The 22,679-nt window shown below is 38.0% G+C and overlaps 1 protein-coding gene across 1 annotated transcript in view; it reads left to right on the top strand.

The window, feature by feature from the left end:
- LOC135221310 (5-oxoprolinase-like) overlaps positions 1 to 22,679 on the top strand; it is a 709,982-nt gene that overhangs the window by 600,063 nt on the left and 87,240 nt on the right. Inside the window, exon 15 of the mRNA XM_064259114.1 lies at positions 5,743 to 5,987. Within this exon, the coding sequence (XP_064115184.1) occupies positions 5,743 to 5,987 (245 nt within the window). The remainder of the gene's footprint in view (positions 1 to 5,742; positions 5,988 to 22,679) is intronic.

The raw sequence follows: 22,679 nt of genomic DNA, 5'->3' as shown, positions 1-22,679 counted from the left end.
TACCTACCCTCATGAGGAGAACATCAAGAGAACCAAACTACTATGCATATAAGGGACCACGAGTCATCGTTTTTCTCAAATATCTCTCAAACTAATTATTTGATCGAAATGGTACTTTTAACACAGTGTACAAGACACCTCGCCCTAATTTTTGGTAATATAGTTTATTGTCAAATGGTTTTAGTTAAGGTGTTTACTCTTGACTTTTAAAGGCAAAGTCATATGAGTCACCAGGAGTCATTTACAGATTCGAATGTCTGCTATTCCCCATCCCTTCCCTCTCCCTCCCTCCGTCCCTTTCTCTCGCTCTTTCTTTGCTGTTTTTCTCATTTCTCCCCCTCTATGTAATTTACAATATGGAATAAAATACTGTTTTCCATGATATTTTTTAATACCAGCAGATAATTGGAGAGTTCATAATGAAGAGGATAGAGAGGTTTGACATAATGATCATAATAATGGTTATTTTTCCCAATGTATGCTGTTTATAGTATCCTTGGGTGTCAGGTAATACCGTAGTGTTAAGGGGGTTGTCTGTCAGCTGCAGCACTCACACTAGAAGTATTCACTGTGTAATTGATGAAGACGGACTTTTCATCGCTGTCATGGTCGCAAAGTTACTTTGTCGGCATTGTTACAGAAATGCATTTGCAATACGACTCCTAACGATATAAAAAATGGAGCAAGCTAACATAGATTAAGGATCAATCTCAATAGGTAAGTGAGATGGTCCAGAGCCTTCAAGGATGAATACTGGTCCACTGATAACATCCACAAACCTGTAGATCCCGTAATTATCCACATCAACAGTGATAACGAGGATGATTGTGAATAAATACACAGAGAGAGAGAGAGAGAGAGAGAGAGAGAGAAGAGAGTAGGAGAGAGACGAGAGAGAGAGAGAAGAGGAGAGGAGTAAAGAGAGAGAGAGAGAGATTTCTTAATCCCTTTACCACAATAGTGTTAATTATTTACTGGGTTGTCAGTTAAAGTGTGGTTTAATTTTGGTTACCTGATTGTCACATAGTAATAATAAAGTAAACATCTCTGTTTTCTATAAGATGCACTTGTGAACTAAGGTAAACTTGGAAGTCCTCAATAGATATTGAGTATATATAGCACTGCATAATCCCATGTGTTGCAATGATGGCTAAAAATATAGGTACAAATATCGTCTATAAATGAAACAAAATATCACTTGTGAAAGTGTTTAGATCAAACAGCATATTCATTTTCATATATTCATTCAAAATCATTCAAACTCATAAGCAACAAGTATATTCAGATTATATAAGTGATGAAATCTATTGATAAATATATAGCAACTCTTCAAATATGAGTTTCTGATGCTGCAAAATAGACACAAACCTGTGAAAGATAAGAAAATGGATTTCTTAACTTATTATGAATGAGGCAAAAACTGGATACCTCCTTTATAGCAAGAAAACCCTGTATGTTAAATGCCTGAAAATAGGGTAATGGGTGACACTTACATCAATGATAAGTAATATATTTCAAGAGGCATGAAACTCAACTCATTCACAAAACTCAGTATGGTACAAGAATTACATACATATTTATTACTGGCATTAGATTAGTAGAAACAAAATTGTAGTGTGATATGAATAGAGAAACACACACATACAATGATATGATGACAGTAGTTTCCCCAAAATTATACCCATTTCCTTTTATTTTATGGCAATTCACTTGCTCAGCAGTGAGGAAGTAGACAAAGCTCCTCCTACTTGGGGGGATTTAGGGGAAGTGAGGAGACCTTGGTGAACAGGGTGACTGTCATTTGCTCTTTAGCCTACTCCCATTTATATAGTTTAAGAAAATACAATAATAATAATTAAATGAACACAGATTCTACAAAAACCAACACATTACATTCATGTTTACTTAATATATATTAATAATATAATAATAGGCAGGAATGGAGGGGGGGGGAGAGGAGACTGGAAGGCCAGGAAAAAGGTTGAGGGAGGGGTGAGGAGGGAAAGGATGAGGAAGGGATGTAGGGAGGAGCAGGATGGGAGTATAGTACGTTCGAAAGCATAGGTTGGCAAAGCTTGGCAACACCTTGTAAGTCAAGAGTAAACGGCGTAACTAACACCATTTAACAATGCACTATACGTATTACCAAAAATTAGGCAATGTGTCTTTGCACTGTGTTAAAGTACCATTCCAATCAAATAATTAGTTTGAAAGATTTGAGAAAAACAATGACTCGCGGTCCCTGAAGTGCACAGTAGATATTTTTAATATTATTTAGGATGAAATGTACCTTCATCTTTGTGCCATTAGGTGGGATCAACAATCAAAATAAACCAAAGAAAAATGGTAAGCTGATTTGGATGGACTGTTTCCCACCAGGTGGTCATGAAATGCTTATGTTCTTTACAGAATTCTTCCTGCCATGTCCACAGTATTGGCTGTACTAATTTTGAGTATATAATTGGCTTATTTGGTTCTTTATGGTATTGGTCTTGTTTTCTGGTTTGCATTATGTTATTTACAGCAAGCAGAGATAGGAGCACTAGTTTGCGTAGGAACAAATTTGGTGTAAATGAAATGTATTTGGTTGGGCATGGTAGTTATACAGTCTGTTACCAATAAGGGCAATGAGTGTGAAGACTATAGGTTGTTGCTTTTTTCACTTCTCCAGGTCTTGTCTTCTGATGCTTCCTCTTGTAGTTCAGGAGAATCAGGTACTGTTAGATAAACCTGAGGAAGACATGTGTTTACTTCTGTTGTCCGTTAGGCATTTAACTAAGTATATTATGGGTAGGGACTATGGTTTTAACCCTTCTCCCCTTCACACACACACACACACACACACACCAGTCAAAACCATAATTTAGGTTCCAAGCATGAAACACGTCTTTCAGGAGCCACTTATAACTATGTATTTGTTTCACTCTCACATTCCACTTGGTTGCAAATATTTATCTCTTTGAGGGCACTGTTAGGCTACTAATACATTTTGAAAAAAAAATTTTTCATAAATACAAAATGTTACTAACATAGCACTACTTTTCTTTACTCTGTCCCTTTTTTTTATTTACTAAGGATGATCTTGTTTATTGGTGCTCTTTTTCATTGGATTCTACCTTGGCTCATGTTCAGGCAAGTAGGAAGTTAGGTTATCTGATTCTGTTAGGCATGTTTTGAGGCAATCTCAATAGTGGTATCTTTTAAAGCAGATTCGTGGGATGTGACTGCTTCAGTTTCCAGATTTATGAAGCTACGTAGAGCTGTATGTTATGACATAGTATGTATGATACTAGATCTTCATTCTAATCCCATTCAAGAGGCAAGTTTTTTTCAGGATGGTTGACCCAATTAAACATAGAACTCTCGAAACCAGTAAGGTTCTTTAGCCTAATAGTGAGGTATAAGTCCTTGTGAAGTTGGCATATCTTGCAATTGAAGCTATGCTCATTTATTGCGCCAGCTTTAAACAAATGTTTTTGGTGCTATTAGCAGAAGTAAGAAAATTAGTGTAAAAGTATTCTGCTAAGAATCTGAGTTCTTCTACACTTGGAAAATTGGTTATTTCTTGCCACTTACTACTTCAGGCAATCTTGATTGTGAAGGATTGTCTTCTACATCTGGCCAAAGTACTGGACAGTCTTATATATGTATATCAAGTTCTACTTCTTCCAGCCATCTATTGTTTATCTGGGGATGAAGATCAACTTTGGGCTTTTTGGGCTTTTCCATCAGAGAGTGGAATATGAATATTTTCCTAGCCTAATCTTTTCTACACACAACAAATCATTCAAGCTACCCACATGTTCATGTTCCTCGATTCCATTTTAATCTAGCTTGAGACTTTGAACAACACCACAACAAGACTTGCAACCCATGAATTCCTAGAAGATAGAGCTCTTTCCTACCCTAACACAGCACCAGATCCATGTCGCCTCTCTTCTCTGTTTTGTTAGCTTTTTCATCAGAGAGTGGAGTATGAATAGTTTCCTAGCCAAATCTTTTCTACACACAAGATTCCTTGCTTTCATTTGTTTTTCAACCGGATCCAGCTAGGTGCTAGAAATTATTCTATTGTTAAGACCTCAGGGTTGTAGCTATGAAAAATACAAAGTGTCCTAAAAAATTTGTCATTTTAATTATTGCGCCATTGTGGCATTACGGCACCATCTGACTGGTCTAGGGCACTGATAACTGGTCTAGTACTCCTAAAGAAGGTGTGCGGCAGCTGTAGACTTTGAAATTGCTTAGCGTCAAAAATCGCTCGGCGTCGATGGCCAGGAATGGAACCCCTGCCGCTAGCAAGGGCCATCTGTATTAAGACCTGGGATTACTACCATATATAGACCTGATGTAGACCTCCAATCAAATGGAAAGTTTTTTTTTTCTAAAAGTCATTTTTTTGCTATATATGAATTTTTTTTGCTATATATGAATACGTATTTTCATTATGGTAAAAAGATAAGCAAAAATTAGAGAAAAAATTGGAAAAAAGGGCTCCATTTGACTGTTCTATAACATCTTTGTAAGTTATATACTGACTTTCAATGCTTATAGCTTTAAAAGTAAGGGAGAAGATAGAATTTGAAGGTCAATAAATATAATTTTGAGATACGGGCATTCAAAGTTTTTCTTTGTGTTTTTACAAAGAGTGTTAATAAATCATCATGATTATGAAGTTTATGTTCCTTTTGGGGTATTAATAAACCAAAACTGTTATTTATCTTAATTTAATCATAAATGAAGATCCCTTTGTACTAGGAGTGGTTGCAAGGTCAGATAAGATCGTAGCCTGGGGCACTGCTTCAAACAAGACGGGCGCTCCTTCTTCCACAACACTCTCTCTCTTTCACTAACTCCGCTATTATTGCCGATATTATGATCTGAACTCTTATTAGAGCAAACTTTCTTCTGCATATTAGCAAGATGTTTTTGTATGTTAGCAAGATGTTTTGCTTGTCTTTTCCTCTTTGGCATGATGAAATTCTTGGCAAAACAAAGAAACACAGACATAAAAGCAAGCGATTGTCAGAGGTGAAACTCAAACGTTATGCCCTCTGATGTTGCTTGCATTGAAGGATGTAGGCTCAGTCTTCCCGCCTTGTGACTCATAGAATCTACAGATGCCATTGCTCACAGTTTGTTTGATAATAATTATCAAAATTTACGATAACAAGAAATACTGCATTTTCTTGTACCAATCAATGTTTCTGGCTTATTTAGTTACTTTTACTAACTGCCCTGTAACTATGAAAGTAAGAAGAATTTTGGTGAAATATTTTGTATACGCATTCTCCATTGCCATATAAAGCTCCATGAATTTGTTTGTGATTTTACATTTTTCATCCTATACCACCATATATTGGCTTACTTAATGATAGCAAGAAAGGGAAAACAATGAATCAAAATTGAATGTAAATGAAGGAAACCAACAAACTGTCAAAGTAAAAGTATGGTAAATTCCCTCTGTGACGTTCTTAATACCACAGATGGAGTTAGTAGTAACTGCTTATCTTGGGTCAGTGGCACACATACACAATCATTTGCTATTAGCTTTTCAGCTTTTAAGGTCTGCAAGATTTGGGAACATTCAGACCTCGAATTAGGGCTCTGTATGATTGATGGGTTTGTAATAAAAATAATACTATGCTGTCAGTAATTGCTATTGTTATAAAGTTTGAGTAGTCATGCTGTAATTTTAGTAATAGACAATAGTATATTTCATTAAAAAAATCTCTCTTTTAGGGAATTGAACTTGTCAGTGAACTCATTGACTATTATGGCTTGGATGTTGTTCAGGCATATATGTCTTATATTCAATCAAGTGCTGAACAAGCTGTCCGAGACCTCCTTAAAGAAGTAGGAGTACATGTACTGAAAGAAAAAGGGACCTCTTCCTTACATGCTGTTGACTTTATGGATGATGGATCACCAATAGAGCTGAACGTATACATAAATGTTGAAGAAGGAACAGCAGTCTTTGATTTTGAGTATGTAGTTTAAAGCCTTTCATATCCTGTTTTATAATACGTACATGAATGTGTACATTGTTGTTAGAATATTTTTTGTATTGAAAGCTCCAGCGAGTCCGGAAACATTTTTTTATTTTGTTATTTAGAGGTACGTAATTGCTAATCCATCATCATTGGACCAGTAGGGTGCTGGATTAGTGATTTTGCTGATCACAGAGTTGTTAGATTAGAATAGCCTTAATTGCTAATGAAGTTGCAGTGCAATAGATAAAAGGAGTATATGTGTGAGTTCAGTTTTTGCTATTAATACTTATGCTTGTTAAACCATCATTGTTCATTTACGAAACAAGCCTTGGGTCTTAACATTAAGATAAATCTTCTAGTGCCAGGAACTAAGTACTATTGGCATCTGAACCCCTCAAACTAGGACCAGCTTGACATGGTGAAGGGGCTCTTGAACCCCAGGATTTTGTTCCTGGATTCGAGTCTAAGAGTCCCATATATCATAATAATATTTCTTTGGATTAATGTATGTGGAATTTTCCTCTTTTGCAAAAAATTATTGGACCTGATAAATAAGGAAAGATATCATAGGTGGGACTGGGTTTATATCCGAAGCTAAATAGTGGAAACTGTGGTAGGTACATCAACTACCCAATAATGTTTGGACCTAAGGGATATCAATTCGATATCTCAGGGGCAGAACTATTCTTCAGGGCTGGACCACGGATTCCAGGGGGGTCTGGTTCTGGAGACCGAACTCTTGCATTCTATCCGGTTTGCCCATAACATGATTAGGATGGGGATGATTGTATTCTTGTAATACTCTCAGTCGTACCAAGCAGGTTTACCTTACGCTTTGGCCACCACACAAATTGTGTTGTGCTATCCCATTTGGAGTAGGGGCGCAGACATTTGGGAGTCAGTTCTCACTTGTGCCATTGGTGAAAGAATAAACTCCATGAGAGGCTGGTAATATATTTTTTATGGTTTTCAGGTGATTTTTTTTTTCTATCCTCTCTAATTTTTATGGAAAATACAAATAAAGATTTGAGTACCCCTGGGCCCATCCTGCTTCAAATGAAGTATCAGATCACCCATCAGGGTCCAATAACATTAAAATTGAAAAGAGTAAAAACCTCTTGGTAGATTCCAATGTTGTAACATTGGAAACATACATAGCAAGAGATAACTCTGAATCCGAGGTGAATAACCCTCCCAACCCCCCAACGCTGGCATCACGCACAAAGCAGGCCCTAAAAAGGAAAAGAAACTTCTGACAGAACCCTACACTGGTGCATTTCGACCACCTTTTTGGATCAGAGAACTGGTCAAGATTTCTGGTCCTTAAAGAGAACATAAAATTCCAGCTGCTATAGTTGAAAACAAATTACTGAACCTGTGTCCATCCCAAGAAATGGACTACAGATATACCAAAACTAATGAGTGTTTACTAGAAGTAACCACTTAAAAACAGTCCAATGCCTTTTTTAACATAAAAGAATTAATGGCATAAATGTAGCAGTGACAAGCCATGAAATGTTATATTATGTACAAGGTACAGTCATTGAGGGTGAAGATCTACCTCCAAGACATTTGCTACTTGACTCCCTTAAACTAATATCCATAACCTAGAAGTTTATTCAATTCCAAGCAGAAGGGATAAGAATAAACAAATTAAAATTGCAAAAGTAAAATTTACTGGCCAAAGTCTTCCACTTAAAATTAAAATTCTAGGGCAAAGTAGAGAAGAATGCTCATTTATACCAAAACCATTTCAGTGCACACAATCCTCAAAATTTGGCCACACATACAAAAAATGTCATAATAAGACAGTACAGGCGGCCTGCAGTTAACCCTTAAACGCCGAAGCAGTATTTTAAAAATCGTCTCCCGTATGGCGGCGGCGTTCGCGAGTGAGCGCCAAAGCGGAAAATTTTTTTTTTCTAAAAATCACAGTACGCTTAGTTTTCAAGATTAAGAGTTCATTTTTTGGCTCCTTTTTTTGTCATTCCCTGAAGTTTAGTATGCAACCTTCAGAAATGAAAAAAAAATATCTATCATATATAAATACAGTGGTCCCCCAGTATTTGCGGGGGATGCGTACCAGACCACCCACACCCCCCCCCCCCCCCCCCGTGAATAGTTAGAACCCGCGAATGTTTGGAACCCCTATGAAAATGCTAAAACTCAAGAAAAACCCACTAAAAATGTTCATACTTAGTTTTTTTAATAGTTTAATCACAAAAAGTGTATTTTATGATGAAATTCACAAAAAAACCCAGGAATTTGTGGATATTTATCATAGAAAAATACCGCGAATGTGCGAATTTTCCGCGAATAATGCGGGGAAACGTTCCCCAGAGAAATCTGCGAATGTGTGAGTCCGCAAATATGGAGAACGCGAATACGGGGGGTCCACTGTATTGGGATATATGACAGCGCAAATAAAAATTTCATATATAATTGTATGCAAATTGCGCTGTGAGCAAAACGGTTAAAGCAAACGAGTTTTTTTTTGTATTGTACACGAAATTGCGATCATTTTGATATATAAAACATGATAAAACAATCAAGGCAACACAGAGAAAATATTATCACAAAATGATGCATTAATTCGTAACGAGTGAACATAAAAAAAAGATGTTTTCAAAAATTCACCATAAATCTAAATATTGTGCTAGAGACTTCCCATTTGTTGTAAAATGAAGGTAATTGATTGAATATTACTAGACTGTAAGTGTTGTAGCTTACAATTGCAGTTTTCGACCATTTCGGTCGAGTTAAAGTTGCCCGAAGGACAAATTTTTTCTATTTATCGTTATTTATATGAAAATATTTCAAAACTGATAAAAGCTACAACCATGGGTGGTTTTTGGTTGTATTCTACATGAAATTGCACACATTTTCATATATAAAACTTTATGTAACGGCTAATTTAAAATAGTGCAAACATTATGACAATCAGACGAAAAAATTTATGATTTTTTCGGAAGTTACCGCGTGGACGTAAGGAAAAGGTTTATTTCATAAATTCACCATAAATAGAAATATTGTGTTAGAGACTTCCAATTTGTTGCAAAATAAAGGTAAATATTTGAATATTACTAGAATGTAAGAGTTTTAGTTTACAATTGCGTTTTTTTACCATTTCGGTCGAGTCAAAGTTGACCGAAGGTTGAAATTTTGGCACTTATCATTATTTATATGAAAATATTTCAAAATTGATAAAAGCTACAACCATGGGTTGCTTATTGTTGTATTCTACATGAAATTGCGCACATTTTCATATATAAAATTTTATGTAACGGCTAATTTAAAATGGTGCAAACATTACGACAATTGGACGAAAAAATTTCTGATTTTTTTTCGGAAGAAACTGCACGGACGTAAGGAAATTTTGTTTTTTCATAAATTCACCATAAATCGAAATGTTGTGGTAGAGACTTTCAATTTGTTGCAAAATGAAGGTAAATGATTGAATATTACTAGTATGTAAGAGCTTTAGCTTACAATTGCGTTTTTTGACCATTTCTGTTGAATCAAAGTTGACCAAAGGTTGAAATTTTTGCACTTATCGTTATTTATATGAAAATATTTCAAAACTGATAAAAGCTACAAACATGGGTTGTTGTTTGTTGTATTCTCCATAAAATTGCGCACATTTCCATATATAAAACTTTATGTAACAGCTAATTTAAAATGGTGCAAACATTATGACAATCAGACAAAAAAATTTTTGATTTTTTCGGAAGAGTTACCGCGCTGATACAAGGAAAAAGTTTTTTTAATAAATTCACCATAAATCAAAATATTGTGCTAGAGACTTCCAATTTGTTGCAAAATTAAGGTAAATGATTGAATATTACTAGAATATAATAGTTTTAGCTTACAATTGCGTTTTTCGACCATTTCGGTAGAGTCAAATTTGACCAAAGGTTGAAATTTTTGCACTTATCGTTATTTATATGAAAATATTTCAAAACTGAAAAAGCTACAACCATGAGTTGTTTTTTGTTGTATTCTACATGAAATTGTACACATTTTCATATACTCCATGTAACAGCTAATATGAAATGGTGCAAAAATTATGTCAAAGTGACGAAATAATTTCTGAGATGTGTCGCTGATGCTTTTTAGTGGGAGGAGAAAGAAATTCGCGCATGTGCGGCAGGGTAATGATTGTAAACAAAACAACGCCTTGATGCAAAAGCTCCCAGCATCCCCCAAGGCGCGATTCAAAAGTTTTTGCCTAGTAGGCCTATAACTATTTTTCCGCGAATTTTTAAAAAAACTTTTTTATATCGACGTATATATGTCCAATCGGCACCCAACAGACAATTTATATCGATGTTTAATACGTCCAATCGGCGTTAAAGGGTTAATGGCAATCGCTTAGTGGCGAATCAGTTTTACGGCTGTCATCAAAAACATTCATTAAAACAATAAGACTTTTACGGGACAATCTTCGGTTAACAGCGCTGCTAGCGCCGTTATGTCTAACGATTACATACATTTGTAGAAATACCGTTCATACCATGAAGATTATGCAAATGATATTAAAAAATTTTATTGAAAGTTATTACATAGGTATTAGGGTAAATTATATGCCTCTGACGCTGTTCTATGCCGATAATATAGTTAAATAAGTGCCAATTTAGATATGCATGTGTCGATTTATAAATGTTCATGCTTTTATGTTTAAAATGTGTATGAAAATGTATTATGTATAGGTATTTTTATTTCTGCACAGAAGTATGGTACAAAGGCAGCTTCTGAAACTGCCCTTCACGTTATCAAATAAAATGTTTTTTCATGTGCGTTCTTGTAAGCTGCCGCCTGCCACTCTTCCAAAAATATTGAGTCAAAAAAAGTGCAGATTTAGCGATCGATGTGTCTATTTTATAAATGTTCATGCTTTTATGTTTAAAATGTGTATAGAAATATATTACGTATAGGGTATTTTTATTTTTGTACATAAATATGATACAAATTAGGGCAGCTTTTGTAACTGCCCTCCACATTATCAGAGGATGTTTTTTCATGTTCGTTCTTGTCCGCTGCTGTTCCGAAAAATGCATTTACAAACACTTCATTTGGTTATATTTTATTAATTTGGAAGCTAATTATAACTAATTTTGTTAATGAAACTTCAACTTTTTGTTATAAGTTTTGATGCTTTTATGTTTAAAATGTGTATGAAAAATGTATGACAGGGTATTATTTTTTTGTACATAAATATGATACAGTGGCAGTACGCATGTCCATATGAAGTCTTTGTAACAGCCATTCACATGATGAAGACAATAGGTTGTTCAGTGTGCCGGAATAATAAAATATTAATTTATATCATTGAATCATGTTTTTATAACATTATATTTACAATTGTTGCATAAATTGATTTTAAAAGACAAAACTCGTGTATACATTTGATTTTGCAACACTGCAATTTGTTGGTTTTTCCATGGGACAGATGTGCAAAATATAACTTTGCAACTCAGTTGATATTTTGCTTTGTTACGCGAGCAAAAAGTTGAGGTATGACTGTATGAGCTTGAGATGCCGCTGCTACATAGATAGCACAGTGACAAAAATTAAGATGAGCACAGAAGAAAAAGTAAATATGCAACTTTCATAAATCTTTTAAAAAGTTATACATTACTTCACTGTATCCAATAATATTGTCTGTATTCTCATATTATTGTATTATAAAATACTATGGTAAATCTAAGCCAGTATTCCACAGTGGCGTTTTGGTTTGGAAATCAGCTGATGGTTAATATGAGTTTGTTTCGCCACATTTAATGCAATTCTGTGCAGATATTTGCTTCTAGTTAGCATAAACGAATATCTAGATACTACTTGCCTTTACAAGACAAGGTTATTTTTCCTTATACATGATTTTAGGTGGAATATGACTTGAATATGTCTTGTTGTGATTGTGAACAATTTTTTTTTTTATTTAACAGATTATGTTGGCGGCATGTTTATTGAGTACAAAAAGTATGTGATTCCGTTCGCAATTTTCCTTTATATCATCGTAATACAAACAACGTTATTTATCTTTTCTGGGTTCGACCTGTGTCGGCCGGTGAAATGTTCTTGTAGCACACATTTCTAGGTATAAATAGATGCTAAATATATCAGAGAAAAAAGCTAAATGGAATGCTGGAGTTACTACCTCCATCTCGCTCACCCATAAAGGGTGTCGGTATAGCACAAGGGCGAGTGGAAGCCACTTACCACAGATACTTTGCCAATTAGAAGTCTCCTCTCAAAACCCCTCTTTAGAAAGGTGCCGTTACAACGTCTACCTTCCGCTCGCCACTGCTACTACTTCTGCTCGAAAGCTCCATTCCTGATTTATCACTTCTCGTGTTTGTATGAGGGGCACGATGCATCCAATTTTGGCCCTTTATTTAAGTCCTTTTCTACTCATGAACTGGGTATGATGCCCTTTCGATTCGCCATTTTGGGTGTATGACTCGCGGAGTGTGTGATTATGTCAGTTTTTATCTCGTGATGTATTTTGTCCACCGTTTAGCACTTCACTATTTAGGCTACTGTTTTCGTATTCTTTTTTATTATTCTCGCTCCTGTCGATTACTGGAGCCTTATTTTTACGTCTTTAGCCATTTATAGGGCCCTTCTCGCTCCTGACATATTCTGAGGCCTTCCTTTTTACGATTATCTTACGTTTTTAGCCTTTTGGGGCACCTTTTTATCCTCAGCCCCTCAGGAGCGTGTTGGTTCCCTTTCGTGCGTAAGGTTATATGCTTCATACGTTATGCACGAGTATTGAGTTTTTTGGCATTCTAGGCTAGCCTAGCAGTATGCCAGTCATTGTTGGGAGAGGAAGATTCCTCTCTCTCTCGCGGTACTCTTGGTACTCTTGCATGTATATTTTTAGTGTAGTTTTCGATTATAGTCAGTAATGTACTTGATTATATGCACTTTTGTGATAACTATTCAAATAATTGTTTTACTTTTGATGAGGTTGGAAGTTCTTCGCGATGTCCTTCCCTGGCCTATCCGACCAGACCTATGCTAGGTTTTGGAGGGTAGGCCAGGGGGTCTTGTATATCCACCCACCCTTGTGGCCCCTTTTACCGCCACCCGATCAGGCAGATATGTTTCCTTGGAGGGTGGTCCAGGACCGAGTCTCTCTCTTGTCATGCTTGTAGGGCCTAGACCTGACTAGATTGGAAGATTCGATTTTGGAGGGTTGAGTTAGGTTCTATCCGTCCTCTTCATGATGTCCTTTTTGGGGCCATATTAGCCTACCTGACCGGATCTGTACCGATCTCGGAGGGTTAGACTGGGATCTTAGCTGGGTGCATTCCTCACCCCCTTCCCCCCCCCTCCTTTTTTAAGTTCTTCCAGTAATTCCTCATCAATTAATTCATGAATTGTCTTGTTGAGTGTAGCCTGGGCCATTGCACCCTTTAGGGTATCAGTTGGCCTACCGTCTTCTGCCCCCTTTAGTGGTAGGCTAGTTTACGGCTCCCAAGAGGTGGTTGGTCACTGATCGGTTGCTGTGGCCAGGCGATCACGACTCGTCCACTCTCCTCCAGACACCCCCCCCCACCCCTGTCCCAGACTCGTTCTGGCACTGCCTAGTTAGCTTGCTGCCCAAGTAATCCTACCGATGAACGACAGCTAGAGCTTAGAGCTTAATCCAGGGGATTAGTTGGAGGAGATTGGGGTGATTAGTAGATTATGTAATCTCTACTGGTATGTCTCCGGGCCTGTGTGTCCTCTGGGGAGGTGGGGTCTACCATCACACCTGCCAGTAGGCTATATGCCGGATTGTACATACCACTGTTCCGCCGCTCTGTTTTCCATACTCCTCTATGTTATCGCTGCTTCCCCACTCCAGTGGGGGCGGAACTGGGCTTAGAGCTGCGTTTCTAATTGACTTGGAACTGCTTCTCTTCTCCGGTGCGATCAGACTCAGGCCTAGGTTTTACCTATTTTCCCTGTTCTGCTCGTATCAGCCCAACCCCGCCGGTTTTAGCTATTGTGATATCGAGATTATGGATTCCGGAGTAGGCGGAGACATTCAGAGGTTAATGTTAACCCTTAAACGCCTAAGCGGTATATTAAAAATTGTCTCCCGTATGCCTGGGGGGTCTCAGAGTGAGCGCGGAAGCGGAAAAAATATCTTTTTCAAAAAATCACAGAGCGCTTAGTTTTTAAGATTAAGAGTTCATTTTTGGCTCCTTTGTTTGTCATTGCCTGAAGTTTAGTATGCAACCATCAGAAATGAAAAAAAGTATCATTATCATATATAAATAATGCGATATATGATAGCGCGAAAACAAAATTTCATATATAATTGTATTCAAATCGCACTGTGAGCAAAACTGTTAAAGCTAACGAGTTAATTTTTTTTCGTTGTATTGTACATTAAATTGCAATCAATTTGGTATATAACATATTGTAAAACAATCAAAGCAATACAGAGAAAATATTATCACAAAATAATGCATGAAATCGTAACGCCCGGACGTAAATTTTTTTTTTTTTTCAAAAATTCACCATAAATCTAAATATTGTTCTAGAGACTTCCAATTTGTTTCAAAATTAAGATAAATGATTGAATATTACTATACTGTAAGAGTTTTAGCTTACAATTGCAGTTTTCGACCATTACAGATGAGTTAAAGTTGACCGAATGTCGAATTTTTTTTATATATTTTATTTTATATGCAAATATTACAAAAATGAGGAAAGCTACAACCCTCAATTATTTTTTTGTTGTATTCTACGTGAATTTGCACAGATTTTCATATATAAAACTCTATGAAACGCCTAATATGAAACAGAGCAAATGTTCCGAGAATGCGACGTACGCATTTCGGAGATTTGCAGCGGAGAATCCGCGCGCGGAGGGAAGGAAAGTCTTTTTTAAAAATTCACCATAAATCTAAATATTGTGCTAGAGACTTCGAATTTGTTTCAAAATGAAGATAAATGACTGAATATTACTAGACTGTAAGATTTTTAGCTTACAATTGCGTTTTTCAACTATTTCGGTAGAGTCAAAGTTGACCGAGCGTGTTTTTTTTTCTATTTATCGTGATTTATATGCAAATATTTCAAAAATGAGAAAAGCTACAACCTTCAATTATTTATTGTTGTATTTTACATGAAATTGGGCACATTTTCATATATAAAGTTTTATGTAACGGCTAATTTAAAATGGTGCAAACATTATGACAATCGCACGAAAAAATTTATGATTTTTTGGAAGAGTTACCGCGCGGACGTAAGGAAATTTTTTTTTTTTTCATAAATTCACCATAAATCGAAATATTGTGCTAGAGACTTCCAATTTGTTGCAAAATAAAGGTAAATGATTGAATATTACTAAAATATAAGAGTTTTAGCTTACAATTGGGTTTTTCGAACCATCTTTCGGTAGAGTCAAAAGTTGACCGGAAGGTTGAAATTTTGGCACTTATCGTTATTTATATGAAAATATTTCAAAACTGATAAAAGCTACAACCATGGGTTGTTATTAGTTGTATTGTGCATGAAATTGCGCACATTTCCACATATAAAACTTATGTAACGGCTAATTAAAAATGGTGCAAACATTACGACAATCACACGTATGATTTTTTCGGAAGAGAGACCGTGCGGACGTAAGGAAAAAGTTTTTTCATAAATTCACCATAAATCAAAATATTGTGCTAGAGACTTCCAATATGTTGCCAAATGAAGGTAAATGATTGAATATTACTAGAATATAAGAGTTTTAGCTTACAATTTCATTTTTCAACCATTTCAGTAGAGTCAAAGTTGACTGAAGGTTGAAATTTTTGCACTTATCGTTATTTATATGAAAATATTTCAAAACTGATAAAAGCTACAATCATGAATATTTTGTTGTTGTATTCTACATAAAATTGCGCACATTTTCATATATAAAACTCTATGTAACGGCTAATTAAAAATGGTGCAAAGATTATGTCAAAGTGACGAAATAATTTTTGAGATGTGTCACTGATACTTTTTAGTGCGATAAGAAAGAAATTCGCGCTTGCGCAACGATGTAAACAAAACAACACTTTGATCCATGAACTCCCAGCATCCCCCAAGGCACGTGATTCAAAAGTTTTTGGCTGGTAGGCATATAAGTATTTTTCCGCTAATTTTAAAAAAACTTTTATATGTCGACTTAAATTACATCCAGTCGGCACCCGACAGACAATTTATCTCGACGTAAAATACGTCCAATAGGCGTTTAAGGGTTAAGAAAATGTTTTATTTAGCCTCTGTTGGTATGTCTCCGGGCTTGTAATTATTCCGGCGAAGTGCGGTCTACCATCACACGCGCCAGAAGGTATACACCGGAGTTTTACGTACCATTGTTCCTGCCGCTCTGTTTTCCATCTTATATGCTGTCGCTGCTCCCCACTCCGGTGGGGGCGGAACTGGGCTCAGAGAATGCGCCTACAATTGGTTAGGTTTCGCTACTCTACTCCGGTGCGATTAGACTTGGGCTTAGGTTTTGCCTTATTCCCCTGTTCTGCTCGTATCAGTCTCTCTCCGCTTGTTATAGCTTTGACGATCCCAAGGATGGATTCCAGAGGAGGCGGAGACATTCAGAGCTTTATTAATAACAAGTAAGTTGAAAATTATACTCAAAATTGCCTTTAGCTGGTTAGATATCTAGTTGAAGTGTACTCATACCGCCGAAATTAACTCCGGCAGCATTATCTGACAATACTCATTTATCTTTTCAACTTACAGATGGTCCGATGCCAGGAGTTGGGTTGTCCGGCCGTCCTGTACAAGCCCTATGGGCATGAGCTCTGCTGGTCTCATGCCAATTGCGCCATCCACTTGGAGGGACGCGCGGTCTGGCACCCCGGAAGCCAGCACAGTGTGTTACGACCTAGTAAGGATCGTAACAGATGAGTCGGTAGGTAGCATACTTGCCTCATTCTGACCCTGAATTTTATGTTACACATTTAGTTTGGAAAAATTCCCTGTCATTGGGGAACCTAATTTGGTTATTTCTTACAGGTTGATCTGGCGCTCAAGACCTCCTCGATGTCGGCCCTTAAGGCCTGGGTAGGGGGGTTTGGTAGGAACGTGGGAGCCGGCCAACCCTACGTGCTGTCAGAGGAGTATTGCGCCCTCCTCTACCCCAATGCCCCAGTTTCGGCAGCAGTACTGGCGGGAGTAGCAGCTCCCATCATTGAGCGTATCCGCCAGGAGACCCAAGCCCCCCAGGAGGACCAAGAGGGCTTGTGTGACGTTGTGACGGAGGAGGTGGCAGCCATCAGCCTGCACCGAGAGCCTATGGCCACCGAGGAACAGGACGTAGGTAGGGAGGTAAGTGAGGCAGTTAGTCGTGGGACTAGTTTTCCTTTTAGTCCAACTCCTTCTTCTCCTCCTTCCTTTCAGGGCTTCCCTGTGAAGTCCGCTTCCACCTGGAATAGGTCGGGCTTGGTAATCCCCATGGTAAAAACTTTCAAGATGAAGTACCTGCTGAAGGCGGGTAAACCAGCCAAACCTTCTCCGGTGGACTCCGCCAGGTCGTCATCGGCTCCCAAGCCTTCGACTTCCTTGGCTAGAGCTACTCCCCCACCCAAGGGGTCGAGAGTTAAGTCTTCCAAATTCAGACCGGCAGAGTCTGGCTTCGACCAAGAGGCTTTCGCTAATCTTCTCATGCGGAAGATGAGCGAAGTAGTGGACTCGAGACTCGAATTGATGTCCACTCAACTCGCCTCAGGTCTAGAAACTTCGGGTCAGTCCATCATGTCTCTGACCCAGAGGTTATAGGCTCAGGAGGAATTGGTGACCGGATTCCTCCACTCCGGAAACACACTGCAGTCCTTTGCGGTGCCGGACGCGTCTAAGCTTCCGCCATTCGAGAACAGCAACCCGTGGCGGTTGGCTCTGCATGCCCCGTTTTCAGAGGGCAAGCTTACAATTGAAGGTTGCGGAACCCGACCCGTGGAAGACTGAGTTCTTCCCGTCGGGCCTACAATTCCCCTTCCCGGGCTACGCTAGACTAGCCGAGGAAGCGTCGTTCAGGGTAGACAAGGCCCCGAAAGAGACGGTTATCTACCCTAGGGATCAGGCTCAGTCGGCATGGGTCCGCACCCTCACGGAATGGGAGTGTGTCAACACCAAGTTGACACCCCACAAAGGTTGCTATACGTACCATGTTTGTAGCGCCAGATGACGTTCCGACTCCTTGCACGTCAAAGATTGCAGAATTGACACTCCAAGCCAGAATGGAGGACAAAAAACCTATGCCTCAGCTAAAAGAGACGGAGGCTACCTCTTTGCTTTTTCCCCGGAGACCTAGAGTGTTGGGCTGGCGCTCCAGCAACGTTCATGGTGGGCAAACTCGACCCGGAGTGTGCCTCCACACAATTCAGTGAACGTTTGCCTAGAATTCTGGACCCCATGGTTAAGGCGGAATTCGAAGCAAGATGCAGGCTGAGCAGGTCAATTAACTCAGTCACCATTGCAGAGTTGACGGCTATGGTCTTTGCAGATGAGCCTCTATTCCGGGTCTTGACAAAGTTGCTATGCTATTACAGGCCTTTCAGTCGGGCCTGTATGATTTTGTGGTGGCTAGACGAGCCTGCAGGAATCATGTCTTTGCTAATGCTTCCACCAGGCATGAGCCGAACAGGCTCATAAAGGCGTCGATCTGGGGTGCCAACCTCTTTCCTGTGGACATGGTTAACAGCATCCACAGTGAGGCGGCTAGAGCTAACCAGAACCTTCGTCTCGTATCTGTTGGGGACTTCCCTTCTAAAGGAAGTTTGAGACCCCCGGACCACAATTGAAAGGTAGGAAAAGGCCTAGGAAGTATCACCCTTTCCAGACCTCTCAGTCTCTGACAGTAGTCCAAGCAGTTCCTGTCTCCCAGATCAACAAGCCTTCGACATCTAAGGCACAGCCACAACAACAGTTTGTTCTGCTGCAGTCAACCGACTCAACAGCCTTCGAGTTCGGCCGCCCTTGTAACTTCCCCAGCTTTCAATGCCTCCTTTGAATCACAAGGGGTGTTTCCAGGCTTTAACAGACACGCAAGGAGTAGCAGAGCCAGAGGTGCCTTCCGACAGAGGTTGCTCTAGAGGCAGAGGCTTCAGAGGAGGCAGGGGAAGTAAGACCTCAACCAGTCAATGAGGCTCTGTAGGTGGGCGGGAGACTGTACCTCTCCCGGGACCACTGGACTTCAGTTCGTGGGCCCACAGTATTGTATCGAAAGGTCTGGGGTGGAAATGGAAGAAAGGGCCTCCTCCACCAGTCAGTTTTCACCAGATTCCAACGACAGACCTTCTAGACTATGCCAAAGACCTTCTCCAAAAGAAGGCAATAAAGTCAGCCACCTGAAATTTCAAGGACGACTGTTCATTGTACCAAAGAGGACTCGGACAAACGAAGAGTGATTCTGGACCTGTCCCGTCTCAACTCATACATTCAATGCGACAAGTTCCGCATGCTGACCATTTCACAGGTGCAGACCTTACTTCCCCGTGGGGTCGTCACCACCTCTATCGATCTTACAGACACTTACTATCATGTACCAATAGCAAGAAACTTCTCTCCATACCTAGGCTTCAAACTAGGAAAACAAGCTTACTCGTCCAAAGTCATGCCATTCGGGCTCAACATAGCGCCCAGAATATTCACGAAACTAGGAGAGACAGTGGTTCAAGAGCTAAGAGCTTTTGAAACTGTCCTTCACGTTATCAAAGAGGATGTTTTTTCATGTTCTTTCTTGTGAGCCGCTGCCTGCCGCTCTTCCGAAAATATAGTTAAAGTGCAAATGTTCATGTTTTTATGTTTAAAATGTGTATGAAAATGTATTACGTATAGGGTATTTTTATTTCTGCGCCGAAATATGATACTAAGGCAGGTTTTGAAATTGCCCTTCACGTTATAAATAGAAGGTTTTTTCATGTTTGTTCTTGTAAGCTGCTGCCTGCCGCTCTTCCGAAAATATAGTTAAAAAAAAAAGAGTGCAAATTTAGCGATCGATGTGTCAATTTTTTAAATGTTCATGCTTTTATGTTCAAAATGTGTTTGAAAATATATTACTTATAGGGTATTTTAATTTTTGTATATACATATATATGATACAAATTAAGGCAGCTTTTGTAACTACCCTCCATGTTGTCAAAGGATGTTTGTTCTCGTATGCCACTGTTCTGAAAAATGCATGGTGTTATTTTATTAATTTGGGAACTAATTATAACTCATTTTGTTCATGAAACTTCAGCTTTTTGTTATAAATTTTCATGCATCTATGTTTAAAATGTGTTCAGTATTATAAAATGTTATGGCAAATCTAAGCCAGTATTCCACAGAGCGCCCAATGCTTTGGTTTGAAATTAGCTGATGGCAAATACGAGTTTGTTTCGCCATATTTAATGCAATTCTGAGCGAGTTTTCTTGCTTTCTAGATAAGCATAAACGAATATCTAGATACTTGACTTCTATGAGGAAAGGTTATTTTTCCTTATAAGACTTGTTTTCAAGTGGATATATGAATTGAATATGTCTCGTTGTGATTGTGAACTAATTTTTTTTTGTTAACAGATTATGTTAGTGGCATGTTTATTGCGTAAAAAAATTACGTGATTCTGTTCTCAATTTTCCTTTATATCATCATAATATGAACTTTACGTTATTTATCGTATATCGGTGTAAAACCAACAGTAAAATGTGTTCTTTCAAGCACAGTAGTTTTGGTTAAAATTATTTTAACTCAATTTTATCTACTGTTGTGTTTGATGGCATACGTTTTACTGGAGTTTTATCCTTGTTGCCGATGCACGATAATAGTCATTAGCAGCTTGAACAGTTTTCTCAGCTTCAGTTATAACTAGGTTTAAATTTAACAGTATATATTTCCTGATTGATCTTTGATCTACAGTGGGGCCTCGTTATCCACGGGGGATAGGGCCCAGAACCCCCCGTGATAAGTAAATACCCGTGTTATCCTGATACCCCCTCAAAAATTGCTTAAAACTGCCTACTTTAATAGTTAACCCACCCAAGACCACTATTCCAATGTTTATAACTGCCTACTTTAGTTCAAACACCAAATATGTTTTCAACTATCACCTAAAACTAAATCAAGACAGTTTTAAAGTTATTGTACAAAATTAGCCTTAAAAAATAAATGTAGTATATGTACTACTGTACATATGTAGCCTACTAGCCTAGGGATTACAGCTAGAAGCCTACATACGCATGGTGGGCCTCTTTTTTTTTTTTACAAGGAAAGAGGAGGATGATGTAAGAGAACTATCAAAATTATGTAAATCATATAGGTACTCACCAACAATCTATGTTGATAAAAGATGGCGACGATTTTGCAGTGCAATCCAGTAATATAATAACGATAATGCTACCAACAGTATGCAGCGAAAAATCCATCCTTCACCCTTCGTCAGAAACAAACAACGTTAATATGTATAAGTTCCCACGTAAAAACTTCATCTGACCTTTAGGCGTCTTTCCCATAAGAGTAAAAAGAATCAGGGCTTTTGGATGCCACATAATTAACTTGTTTATATGGGTACAATTTAAAGAACGCGCCGCACACCACATTTCACACAACAACAAACCAACCTTGGACAAACGTGAGTAGGCCAGTGTTGCCAACTGGGAGTGGCAATTTCTTGCTAGATTTTGTTCCATAAAAGGCTAAAAAAATCACATACAGTATATACTCGAATAACGTGCAATCTCCCATATCGTGCGACCCCCAAATTTTCACCATAAACAGTGGTTTTGTGTTTTGTCATGTATCTCATGTATCATGCAAGTTCATAAGGTTGGTGGTTTAGCCTGCTAATGGCCGAGTCATTCAGATGTGTGGGCTGATGCTAGTCAAGTTTCGTTAATTTTCTTATTAATCTCGAGAATTGAATAGAAAATCTCAAGATTAAAAAAAAAAATAAAAAAAAAAAAACCCAAGATAATAAAATAATTGTATAAATAACACGCCTTGGAGTCCATAATCATTCTCTCTCTATCTCTCTCTCTCTCTCTCTCTCTCTCTCTCTCTCTCTCTCTCTCTCTCATGGAATAAATACGTACGTACTGTAATTTACTGATACCAACGGGTATCAGTAAATGTGTAGACATTGTGTGCGTGTTTAAAAAAATGTGCAGTACACACACATTCCGATGTTTCGGTTTTTGGAATTTTTCAGATTTCGGAAATGTGAGGTCAGATGCATAATCAAACAAACAAAACCACTACTGCAGCAAAAAACATTTTTCCCTTTATGTTTTTCATTATTGTTATTTATTAATTACAGTTTATTTAAATAAATATTAATATAATACTGTTAAATGAATGTGAGATAATTAAGATCACCTATAATAAAATAGTGGACAATTAATACCATATGTTCACTAATAGGTATTATTTTCAAAACAAACATTCCGTAAAACACAAAAAAATATATGTACATAACAATCAAAATATAATAATGTTTTGCAGTTCAACTTGTGATTTTACAATCAAGTATGACTATATAATATATAATTTCACCATATCGATCTTGAAGTTGAAGAGTCGAAAATTCTGAGGATGGTCCGGGAAAAGGATTTGTACTTTTGTGATAACGTATCGCTACAACACCATGTGGTATTTTTCATACCACTATATTGATGACGCATCGCTACGACACACTGGTGTTTTTCATACCACTA

Source organism: Macrobrachium nipponense, chromosome 2 (genome assembly GCF_015104395.2).
Source record: "Macrobrachium nipponense isolate FS-2020 chromosome 2, ASM1510439v2, whole genome shotgun sequence".
Lineage (NCBI taxonomy): Eukaryota > Metazoa > Arthropoda > Malacostraca > Decapoda > Palaemonidae > Macrobrachium > Macrobrachium nipponense.
The sequence above is the reverse complement of the archived record's forward strand: the minus strand, read 5'-3'. Positions and strand labels throughout refer to the sequence as shown.